Genomic DNA, 13,489 nt, shown 5'->3' with positions numbered 1-13,489 from the left:
AGCCCATTTTATTTATCCTTGTTCCTCTTGATGAACATTTGAGTCCTTATTTTAATACTTAAAGAAAAAAATGCCAGATGATGGAACATACGATTTTTGTTTTCATTGGAAACTACCAAATTACTCTCCAAAGTGGTGCTAACTATAGACATGCCCAATAGAAGAGTATAAGATGTAAGGTTCTTCTAAACATTTGGGATTGTCAAGGTTATTAAATTTTGGTAATTTAGCCAATCATGTGTCTTCTTCTATCAATAGGCCATTATTATTCTTGACCAATTTTTCTTTCTTTAAAAAAAAATACACAATAAATCATATACATAAAAGTATATATTTAAATAATAAAAGCACACACACGTATGCTCATCGCCCACATCCATTTTCAGAAAAGACAACAGTACAAAAAACCTGGAGGCCCCTTCATGCCCCTACCTGCTCCTGTACCCTTCATCACTCCTCACAGAGGTAAAAACTAAATTTTTTGTTCTTATTCCCTTGCTTTCCTTTACAACTGCATATACATGAATCCCTAAATAACATAATGGCTAATTTTGCCTATTTTTCCAACTTTACATAAATCTAATCATACAATGTAAGCTTCTATAGCTCTCTTTTCTTGCTCAACACTGCTTCTCATATTCATTCGTGCTGATTCATATAGTTATGATTTATTCATTTTCACAGACACATGACACTCACATGTCACCAGTAAATACACCAAAATTCATTACTCTGTTCTACTTGTGGTAGAAATTTGGTGTGTTCCCCCTTTTTGTCTAATACTAATAATACTATGAGCTTTCTCATCTATCTCAAGATAGAGGGAAAACATTTAAGAATGCCTCTAAAGTCCGTATGTGAGAGTAGAATTTCAGGTGTGCGTTTTGATACTTTCCAGAGCATTCCATGCCTCCGTGTGTTGGCAAATACTTGGTATGGTCAGATGTTTTCCTACTGGATTCTTTTTTTCATCCTAAGACTTTTTTACATGATCAACCCAATCTTCTGTCAGCTATACAAAAATCAAACATCTCCACCCAGCATGTAGCTTATCTCTTAACTCTGTTCATGCAGCCTTTTACCAGGCAGAGGTTTTACCTTAATATAGCCACCTTTAACACCTTTTTCATTTATGGATTTTTCTTGTTTAAGGATTCACATGTTTGAGATATTATATTATACCAAAGTGATAATGATAATCTTCTCTATTTTCTTCTGAAAGTTTTAAAGATGTCCTATTCACAAAGGGATTGTTAATCCACAATTGAATTTTGCATTTGGTGTGAGGTAGAGATCAATTTTTTTCCTATATAGATAATTGTTTCCAAACAATTAATGCAGAATCCATCATCTCCCTATTTATTTAACATCAGTTCTAGTTTATAATAAGCTTCCTAATATGAGTAGAGCTGTTTCAAAGTTCTCTATTTGATTAATGTTGTGCCATTACTAAGCCATCTTAATAACTATAGAAGTATAAGTCTTAAGAGCTTCTAAGGCATGTCCTATTACATTGCTGCTCTTCCTATGAATAAGATCAGTCCCTCAACTCTTCCAAAACACCCAGTGGAAATTCTGATTAGATTTACACTGAATTTATAGATAAAATTAATTTTGGAAGAATTGCCACCTTCATGATATTGTTTTCCTACCTATGAATCTACAAACATGGTAAATCTCTCATTTTTCTCTTTTGCTATTTTTTAATAATATTTGATAATTTTATCCGTAAGTATCTAAAGCATCCTACGCAAGATTTATACCTAGGTACTTCAAAGATTTAGTCAGTACTACAAATGAAATTTTTTATTACCTTTTCTAATTGGTTTTTACCTGTAGGTAAGAAACATTAATTTTTCTGTATTGCCCTTACACCCTATCAGGGATTCACAACACCCCCAATATAACTGGGTCCCTGGGTAGTGTATGTTGCAAGAGATGGGAGAGACAAAGACACGGACACAAAAAGTAAGGTGAAAGGGTGTGGGGAAGTCAGGGGACCACCAGCATTCCCATGACTGAAGTCCAGCACCCCCTTTTATTCTCTTTTTCATGCTATCGATTACAATGATTTCACGTGAAAAGCTCATGAGTTACAATGTGTAGAAGTTTCAAGTCTCCCCTAAAAGTCACAACATGCCTTAGCTAATTACTCTTTTATCTATAGAAGCAGGAACACGTAGCTCGTTACTAAGCACAACTACGCCTTAAGGTGTGTATAGATAGTATCTCTGAACTCAGCAGCTGTGGCCCATCCGATTGAGGAACAAAGAGATTAGTCCTTCTTACTGGGAGGTGAGCTCCCCATTAACCGAGGCGTTCTACTGAGAAAGGGGAGGGAAGGAATGCAACCTGGTGTTTTAAGAATTGGAGCCTGACATCCCAGGCTGACACTTTGCAATCTTCCTCTACAGCCGTGGGTGGCTTTCATGTCAAGCCACTCTGCGGCTTTTTAGGCATGAGGCCTCTCAGGCTTTAAGGTGGGAGACTGCTTTGCTGTACTCCTAGATGGCTGGAATGTCCCCCAACTAGGCAGTTAACTTCTGCCCTTATCTCCGACTCCTGCTCAGGTCAGGCAGCATTCCTTCACCTCCTCTCCTCCCACGGCCTCAGAAATGGGGTCCCTAAGCCCCAGTGGTCTTATCCCCATCAACACCCAACAACTTTGCTGAATTGTCTTATTAGTTCTAATAGCTGATCTGAATGTTCTATAAATTTGTAGGTACACCATCATATCATCTGCAAATAAAGCAGCCTTATCTCATGTTTTCCAATGCTTATACCTCCCATTTCTCTTTCAGGTTTACTGCATAAGCTAGAACATCCCACACAATGATAAAAAGGAACAGTGATGATAGGAAATCCTGAATTATGGCTAATTTTGATAGAAATGTTTAGAACAATTCATCATTTATTATGATGTTTGCTGTGAGTGCTTAATAAATTTCATATATAAAGTTAAGGAAATTCCCTTCTACTCCTAGTTTGCTAAAAGTTTTTATCATGAGTCATTAATGTCATGAAACTTAAATGCCTTCAAAGTATTTTCCTACATCTGTTGAGATGATGACATACTTTTTCTCCTTGTATCAGTTAATATGGCATACTGTAAAACACATATAATAGTAATGCAGCAGGACATAGTGAAGCAATGAATTAAATTTTCAAATACTCATTTAATAATTCTACATATGTTCATTAAAAAAGAGAATGATCAATGTTCATAAAAATGAAACTGGAGAGAGGGGCCAAGATGGTGGGCTAGAAGCAGCCTGCATATGCCACTCTCACAAAGAAAATCAAAACTGGTGAGTAGATATTTACCTTCAGATCGATCAATCATCTAAGAGAGAGCATTGGGAACCAACAGAGAGGTGATGAGAGGAACCCAAAGTGAAGGAGAGAGAAGTGGAGCAACTCACTCAGCAGGATTGGAGGTACACAGGGAAGGTGCACACGCCTTGGGAGGATCAGAGGTACACAAGGAAGGTGCCCACGCATGTGGAAGAGACAGTGTGGAAGGGGCTCCACACTTCCCCCACAAACAATACAGTACAAAATATCATCCATGACTACTATGAAAACCTCTATGCACATACACTAGAAAAACTAGAGGTAATGGATAAATTTTTAGAAACACACAATCTCCCAAGTTTGAATTGGGAAGAAACAGAAAGCCTGAACAGACCAATAACAAGTAGTGAGATTGAAAGACTAATGAAAAAAATCACCCAACAACAAAAAAGGCCCAGACAAAATGGATTCACAGCCAAATTCTACCAGACCTACAAACGAGAACTAGCACCTATCCTACTAAAACTGTTCCATAACACTGAGAAGGAGGGAATCCTCCCTAACTCATTCTACAAAGCCAGTTTTACCCTGATACCAAAGTCAAGAAAGGACATAACAAAAAAAATGAAACTACAGACCAATATCCCTCTTGAACAGAGAGGCAAAAATCCTCAACAAAATACTAGCAAACCAAATCCAACAGCATATCAAAAAGACAGTTCACCATGATCAAGTAGATTTCCACTCAGGGATGCAAGGATGGTTCCACATACACAAATCAACAAATGTAATTCACCACATAAACAGAAGTAAAAACAAAAACCATATAACCATCTCAATAGATGCAAAAAAAAAAGCATTCAGTAAAATCCAGCACCCCTTCATGATAAAAACCCTCAACAAAGTAGGCATAGAAGGAACATACTTCAAAATAATAAAAGCCATATATGACAAACCCACAGCCAACTTCATACTGAATGGGGAAAGGTGAAAGCATTTCCCCTAAGAACTGGAACAAGACAAGCATGCCCACTGCCACCACTTCTGTTCAACTCAATACTGAAAGTCTAGCCAGAGCAATCAGGCAAGAGAAAAAAAATAAAAGGCATACAAATCGGGAAAGAAGAGGTCCAGCCATCCCTGTTTGTTTACAACATAATCTTATATCTACAAACCCTAAAGACTCCACCAAAAGACTTCAAGAATTGATAAACAAATTCAGTAAGGTCTCAGGTTACAAAAGTAATGTACACAAATCAGTAGCATTTCTATATACTAACAGTCAAGCTGAGAGTCAAATCAAAATCTCAATATCATTTACAATAGCTATAAACAAAATAATACCTAGGAATATACTTAACCAAGGAGGTGAAAGATATCTACAAAGAGAACTACAAAATGCTGATGAAAGAAATCATAGGTGACACAAATGGAAAAAACATCCCTTGCTCATAGATTGAAAGAATCAACATTGTTAAAATGTCCATACTGCCCAAAGTGATTTACAGATTCAATGCAATTCCCATCAAAATACCAACATCATTTTTCACAGATCTAAAAAAAAAAAAAACAATTCTTAACTTCTTATTGAACAAAAAAAAGTCCAAATAGCCAAAGCAATCCTTAAAAAAAAAAAAAAAACATTACCTGACTTCAAATTATACTGGAAGGCTATAGTAACCAAAACAGCATTGTACTCATAAAAAAGTAGACACATAGACCATGAAACAGAACAGAGAACCCAGAAATACACCCATATAGCTACAACAAACTGATTTTCAACAAAGCAGACAAAAACATACATGCAGAAATGAAGCCCTATTCAATAAACGGTGCTGGGAAAACTGAATAACTACATGCAGAATAATAAAACTGGATCCCTATATCTCACCATAAATAAAAATTAACTCAAGATGAATTAAAGATTTTAATGTAAGACCTGAAACCATACAAACCACACAAATTCTAGAAGAAAATGTAGACAAAACTCTTCTGGACATTGGTCTGAGCAAAGAATTTATGACTAAGACCTAAAAGCAAATACAGCAATAACAAAAATAAATAAATCATACTTAATTAAACTAAAAAGTTTCTGCACAGCAAAGGAAATAATGAACAGAGTAAATACACAACACACAATGGGAGAAAATATTCGCAAACTATATATCCTATAAAGGGCTAATATCCAGAATATACAAAGAATTCAAACAAATCAGCAAGAAAAAAAAATAACCCCATCAAAAAGTGAGCAAAAGACATGAACAGATTTATTTCAAAAGATAAACAGATGGCCAAAAAATATAAGAAAAAGTGCTCACCATCACTAATCATCAGGGAAATGCAAAGTAAAACCACAATGAGATACCATCTTACCCCTGTCAGAACAGCCATTATTAAAAAATCAAAAAACAATAGATGTTGGCATGATATGGTGAAAAGGGAATGCTTATACACCGTTGGTAGGAATGTAAATTAGTACAACCTCTATGGAAAACAGTATGGAGATTCCTCAAAGAACTAATAGTAGATCATTCGATCCAGCAATCCCACTACTGGGGAAAGGAAAAGAAGTCATTTTATTAAAAAGACACCTGTACCTCAATGTTTATCACAGCACAATTCACAATTGCAAGGCTATGGAATCAACCTAAGTGCCCATCAACTGATGGGTAAATGAAGAAAATGTGGGATGTGTGTGTATATACACACCATAGAATACTACTCAGACATAAAAAGCAATGAAATAATGTCTTTTATAGCAACTTGGATGGAACTGGAGACATTATCCTAAGTAAAGTATCTCAGAAATGGAGAAACAAATACCACATATTCTCACTTATAAGTGGTAGCTAAAGGAGGGATATATATGTACTCATAGAGTGGTGTAATGGACATTGAAAACTAAGAAGGGAAGTTTCTACTTAAGTGTCCCTAATATCAGAGGGATAAAAATCTACCTATGGGGTACAATGTACACTATTCTGGTGATGGGTCATAAAGTGATATAATCAACATTGAAAACTAAGGGAGAAGTTTCCACATAAGTGCTCCTGATAACAGAGGGATAAAAATCTACCTATCCGGTACAATGTGTACTAGTATGGTGATGGGTACAATGAAGCCCTGACTTCAGCATTATACAATTCATCTATGTAACAAAAAACACTTGTACTCCCTGAATCCATTGAAATAAAATAAAAAAAAGATGAAATGTCTAAGATGGTCTTTTTTATCTAATTTGAATATTAACATGTCTAACCTCATAAAATGAGCTTCAGAGGTCTCTCTTTTTCTGTTCTCTGAAACAGACTGTACAGGACTTTCACAATTTGGTAACTCACTTGTAAAATCATCTGGGACTGACAGAGGAAAGGCTATTAATTCCAGAGCTAATTGCTTTCGGTTTTCTACTGCATGCAATGAATGCTCTTATCTTTAATTTTTCCTGGCTCCTTTTTTTCTTTTAATCTTGATAGCTGTCTTCCAAAGGAAAGCAGGGACCATCTCATGACTGTCTGATACCTTCGTACAGTCTTGGTTCCCAGTACATGCTCAGCCAATGTTTGCTGAGCGACTGACGAATCCCAACGTTTTCCTTCAATCATTTTCTTTAACCTTATATTAGGAAATTTTCAAACATGTGCAAACATAGAAATGATGATTCCTCACATATCCAACACCCAGCCTCAATAGTTAACAATTATTAATCCTCTTATGTTCATCACAAAATGCCTAATCCACCTTCCCACATTATTTTGAAGAACATCTCTGATATCACATCATTTTGTACACAGGTATTTCAAAGTGTATCTCTAAAAGAAAAAGAGTTTATAAAAATATAATACTATTATCATACCTGAAAAAATAAAAATAAACTCCTTCATTTCAAATAATCAGTTAGTGTTCAAATTTCCAGTGGTCTCAGATGTTACGGGTTTTTTTTTTCTTTAAAAATATTGATAAGATGTGCACATTGTGATCAATTGACCTTTCTTTTAAACTATGGATGTCATTTCCATTCCTTTTATTTTTCTTCCAATTTATTTAAAGAAATTAGATTATTTATCCTATAGAACAGTGGTTCTCAAATTGTGGCAAAGGGACAATTTTAAACTCCAGTGGATCACAAACTGATACATGGGTCTACTGCACACAAGTATGACACACACTGCGCACAGGCAAACCAAGAGCATTTAAAAACACCTGAACCCATCTATACACTGTTCAACAAAAGAAGTCCACTAATAATGTACTTGAATATGATGGCTTAAACATGTCTACATACTTAGCATTGCTTAAACATTTCTCAGTACTTACTTTTCATTCCTCTCTTTATTTCATTCTGCAAATCACAGTTTGAGAAGCCCTATTGCAGAATTTCCCACAGCCTGGATTTGGCTTGTTATATCTCTGTGGTATAGTTTCATATCTTACTCTGGACTCCACACTTCTACAAATATGGTAGTTGGATCTAGAGAATTAAACTCACGTCCAACTTTTCTGGAAAAACTTTATAGTTGGTATTATACCCTTCCATCAGGAGACACATAAGTCTGGTTGTCCCTCTTTTTATGACGACAGTAGTCACTGATGAACTGTTAAAGTACTTCATGTCAAAGTCTCAACAGTAAATTTGGTTGTGGGAAGTTTTTTTTCTTTGAGATTACTCTAAGGAAGCTCTCCTTTCCTCAGGCACCTTTACATCCTTATACTACCTTCGTTTACGACACAATGTAGAACTTCTGTCAGCTGTGACTTACCATCCATTTCTAAGGATTTTAGGGAGACCTTGTCACCAAGCTGTGTTATAGATGTCGTCTGCGTATTTTTTGATTTGCTATTCCAGTTGCTCTATGCATTTGGTAAGATTAGGGGATATTCAAAAACTATATACCTACTTCCCTTCTACTTTAGAACAAAATTGTTTTTAGCATCTTAAATTGAACACTTAAGTTGCTAATTTTCATTTTAAATTTTTAAAATATATGTATTTAACGCTAAATGTACCACAAGTACCCATTTAGCTTTATGCCACCAGTTTTACTTTTTTAATGTTAACTGTGATCATACGGTTTAAATGGGGTCTACCAAGTTTCTCCATATTAAAACGAACTTTCCCCCACATCTGGTCAGTTTGAAGTATTTTCATTGGTGGACAGTGATAAGTAATTCGCAATTTATTATTAATATTTCCCTTTAATCAATGAATCTATGGTTGTAAATTTTTAAATTTCTGAGAATATGGAAAGTTTTTATTATCCTTTCTTATTGCTTTCTACATAAACTACATTGTAGTCAGGGAGGCATAGTTCTATTTATGTTATTGATTCTTTGATATTTGTTTAGACTTCAACTGTCAACAAGTAATGAATAAGTTATGTTAAATATTCCATGTGACTTACACTTCTGACTCTGAGGTATAGAACTTTGTGTGTGTCTGTGTGTGTGTATGCACATGCACAAATACGCACATATAAATATATAAGCCATGTAAATAAACATGGCTACCAAATTATAAAAATAAATATAAATTAATCTTGTTAATCATGTTTTTCAGATTGTCTACATCTTTACTTAGTTTTTCTATCTAATTCACTGGTTTCTGATTGAGGTCATTCAAAATCTACCATGGTTGCGAATTTGTCAAACTTAACATTTAACTCTTCCGTTTTGCTTTATGTATTAAGGCTATAATGTTGAATGCATAAAAATTCTTAATTCATAGGGTTTCTTGGTTGATGTATTATCCCCTCTTTATTCCTACTTATCATTTTTCCAAAAATTCTATCTCACCTAATATTATTAATATTGCTGTACCAACTTTCTTTTGCTGGATATATCATTTTCCTGCCCTTTGTTTTCAACCTCTGGTGTGGTTTTGTTTCAGGTTTCTCTAATTGAAAAATGTCCAATCTGATACTGATTTATTTGGACTTATATCTACACTCTTAATTTGAGGTTTCTATTTATCATACTTTCTTTTCTTTCTTTTTCTTCCCCAACTTCTGTTAAGAGATCTTTTTATACATTCTTACTTTTCTACTCCATCAATGTGGAATGTATAGATTGTATTGCAATCCATTTTTTTTCAACAAAATCTGAAGTTACTCAGCATTTCTAGCCTTTCCTCACATATAAGAACCTTAAGAGATTTAAATTACCTATTGATTGCCCCCTCCAACTTGTTATTGTTGGCTAGAGTTTTTGTTTTATCTTTTCAAAATAAAAAAGAGTTTTTTCATAATCAATAGTTAAATGTACATATTATTATAGTTTATTCATTTCTACGTTTATAATTGTTTCTCTTACCCGGTACCTCTGCATTCACTTTTCTACTTGCTGATATATGCCTTATAGTGATTAAAAAATAATTTAAAAGCTTAACAGAAAAACTTTAAAAGATAATATAATTTTTAAAATTACATCTGTAGCATGATTACAACTATCTAAAATATCCTATTCATAGGGGAATAAACTGAAAGAAAAAAAACATTTTCTTGAGAGTTAAGATTAGGTCAGACTTAGCATCAACACTTTAGTTGAGGCCAGGGATTCAGAAAACACTACCTCTCCCCCTGTCCCACACCATTCTTAGAACAAAAGCTCCCCTTGGGTCATAAGCTGGTCCTGTTTACAAAACAGTTCCATGAAATAAGCTGAATACAGTAAAATGGGCAGTGAATTCACAAGACCTAGCCCAGTTTTAGCTCTGCTACCAACTGCTTAAGCAACCTTGGACAAGTCACTAAACCTTCCGAGACCTCAGATTCCTCATGGTTGAAGTGGAAATAATCTATCTCACAAGATTTTTATTAAGGGGAATAAATGACACAATGAACATAGAAGCACCTTATCATATAAGAAGATTAGATACATAGCTACATGTGTGCATAAATTTTTAATTATAAGGCAGAATATACAATAATATAATGAGATTAGATTAGCCATTTATGCTAACCACTAAACTGTACTGGACTCCAAGCTAATATGAAACAAGGTGAGGGCTAACTTCCTATCCACTTCCCATGTCCCAACTTCTGTGGCAGCCTTGACTTTCCTTCCCTTAAAATGCTAGGTGCGTCTCACAGCCTTCATTGCCTCTTCCATGGCACACAGGCTTACAAATCAGTGTGCGCGTTCCTTTCTTATTCTTTAATGAGGTAAGCTGGCTCAGCACCTGTCCGCTGCCATGACCTGGATATCACATTACTGGCATCACGGCTCTTCCTGCACATTAATTTTAAGTGACATTCTATCACTTGGTCATACTTCCTAGACTTTGACCTGTCTTTGTTCATCTTGTTTTAGTTTCCTAATAAATCTGTATCCTTATAAATAGTTATCATCTCTGACTCAGAAAATAGTCAGTTATTCCAAGAGTAAGAATGTTCATCTAAGCTCCCCTGAGATTCAGCATGGATGGCATTTTTGTGTAAGACTAACCTATTACTGTATTATCATAGAGTCATAGGATACTAGCACAACCTAAGGCAAACAGAAGAAAAGAAGAGAATAGGAGGACAATCTTGTTCAGTTGTCTCCTGCTATATGACTTATTTAATACAACAAAACAACAGTTACTTATTAGCCTAAGGATCCTATACTATATGTTTTCATACTAACAAGCCACTTAGCTTGTGTTTGCAGGAGGAAGTTTTGTGATAATAATAATTCCTCCTGTTCCACTGAACATGTTTGGAAGAATTGCTAAAGGAGTAAAGTGAAATACTTCCTGTGCCTAGTTTAATGCCATTTGTTTCTGACATAAAAACAGACACGGTTTTAAAAATGCATAAATAAGGGGCAAGTGGTGTTGCAAATTTTTAGTAAACGGAATCAAGCTTTTAGGGATTTTCATAATTTGCCAAAAAAGATGCACATAATATATCAGATGCAATTATCTAAAAGATGCAAGGACTCTAGTGCTTTTGAAAATGGCCAGAATATCAGATTCTCTGATCAAAAAGACTCTATGCCTTCAAACATACACTTCAAGAATAGCAGCAATTAAGACATCCCACACCAGCATGCAAAGCAGGGGAAGGTAAGGAAAGAGCTCGGGGACAAGAACATAGTTTACAGTCCAAGCCTATAAATCGCCAGTCCCCTAAGATATGTAAGAAATTTATTAATCTCTAACAGCATGAAAACATAATTAACTTCTACTAACTGAGAGCTGGAATAAGCTGACCACAGGTTTCAGTGTTGTCTCGTCAGCCATCCTGGATTAATGGTGCATTTGAGCCACTAACTATCCATTCATGAGAAGTGACCCAGAGAAAGGCAGGTCAGCTTTGAGAGAAAGGATAAGGACAGACGATTGAAAACAAAAGCCTGTTGATTTCTGCAGTTACTAACACAACAAATCATCAAAAAATATTGAGGCAGGCCTGTCCAAAGGACATCATTAAAGATGGATTCACCAAAGCAAAATAAGTTCAAACAAGGATGAATGTGCTCACTTTACTGAGGTAAACGCTAGTGACCTGGACATGAAATGCCCATGATGTCCTTCAGCTGTGAGAAACGTCTCAAGACTCACCTCGTGCTTGGAGAAGAGCCGGACGGCCTCCAGCTGGTGGAAAACAGGGTAGTGCTGGGAGTCGATCTGGTCGCGCCTGTAGACGTCGCCCACCACCAGGAAGGCGTCCAGCCCTGCATGCAGCAAGTCCCACTGGTGCGCCGACGTGTGCGCCCTCAGCATGTGCATCCGATTCAGGTAGTAGTTGTCCCCCTTCTTCCTACTGGGGTGGTCAGCTGGGATAAGCAGGCTGTCAAAGTTCTGCCAGGTTGTGACCACTGGAGAAAGGCTGTCGTAGACCGAGAACAGCGGGGTCCCAAAGCGGCCCACGTACTGCTTGTAGAAGTGCTCCTTCACCCTCTCCTTGATCAGCCACAGAGGGTGATGCTGCTGGTTGTGCAGATTCCTACCTACCCTTGAGAGGACCTTCCGGGTGAGGTTGGTGTGGTCATCCTGAGGGTAGGACTTGCCCAGCAGCTCCACCACGTGGCCGGGAGCTCCTTGGGCAGCAGGCTGAGAAGCAGCAGGCCTCGAGCCCCAGGCCTGATGCTGATGGCCTCTGGAGACGGGACTGGCCTTGCTCACCAGGGAGACACATGCACGGGTGACTTGCCTGAGAGCTGAACCAACCATCATAGAAACTTCTCACGGATTCTGGAGAGAGCACACATACAAAGCACAAGTCAAGTTTCACTTTGTGAAACCAAGTGTGTCCTCTGTGTCTCCCACAAGCTCCTCACTGTCCTGTTGACACACGTTTCTCCCACGGCCACCTCCACACAGCTGTAAGATCCAATTAAAGAAAACTACCCACAGAGGCTTCACGTTTACTGCATTAAATTGAAAGACTCTTGAAAGCCACTTTTAGATTCCTAATCTCTAGTTGTCCTGCCTTTGTCATTTAGATTCTTGGCTTTGTAGAAAATTTCCTTTATCATATTGTCCTGAACTCCTGATATGGAACAAAACTTTAAATGTGACAACTTCTATATTCTAGAACCAAAGACTTTAGAGGCATAACCTAAATTACAGGACTTAGTTGGACCCCATTAAGGGCCTCATTAATTAAAGGGAGCACGTGATTACATACAGGCCTCTGAAGGACAATAAAACGGAAGATGTGTTAAATAGCCATCCTTCACACTTCTGCTTTCGTCCTCCTAAGTACAGAGTACTGCTTAGCCTTGACAGGCGCTGACTGCTGGATTACTTCATTAAATCACAGAATGACACTACTAATACCATTTTAAAAACTTTCTGAATAAAATACACCACTTTAGATGGTGGCTATCTTTAATACTTTAAAAATTAGAAATAGAAAACTTAAGGAAATGTGATACAAAGTGATAGACTATACCAATAGACAGCTGAAACGATTTTTATAAATGCAAACCTTTCCTATCCTCACATCTGGTCATGTCATTTAAACTTAATAGCACTGTAGCATCCTCTCAATTACATCTTTGTTTTGTAAAATGGCAAATTTCTATAATACCGCACACCCACAACAAACCAGGTGCAGGACTAAACTCACTGGGGAAGGGACAGAGAGCGGCCAGATGACAGAGTACTGACCCAGGTTTGTTAAGAAAAATGCCAAGAATTTAATAAGATCCCCAAATTTCAAAGCTGAAAGTCACCTCAGCTTTCATCTAGTCTAAGTTGTTCATGTCA

General features: G+C 36.6%; 1 protein-coding gene across 1 annotated transcript in view; it reads right to left on the bottom strand.

Annotated features, from left to right (window-relative positions):
- FARS2 (phenylalanyl-tRNA synthetase 2, mitochondrial) overlaps nt 1-12,497 on the bottom strand; it is a 381,318-nt gene extending 368,821 nt beyond the window's left edge. The window contains exon 1 of the mRNA XM_045551632.1: nt 11,837-12,497. Coding sequence (XP_045407588.1) covers nt 11,837-12,451 — 615 coding nt within the window. The 5' untranslated portion in view covers nt 12,452-12,497. The remainder of the gene's footprint in view (nt 1-11,836) is intronic.
- Nucleotides 12,498-13,489: the final 992 nt, after the last annotated feature.

This window comes from Lemur catta, chromosome 5 (assembly GCF_020740605.2).
Source record: "Lemur catta isolate mLemCat1 chromosome 5, mLemCat1.pri, whole genome shotgun sequence".
NCBI classification, from domain to species: Eukaryota; Metazoa; Chordata; class Mammalia; order Primates; family Lemuridae; genus Lemur; species Lemur catta.
The sequence above is the reverse complement of the archived record's forward strand: the minus strand, read 5'-3'. Positions and strand labels throughout refer to the sequence as shown.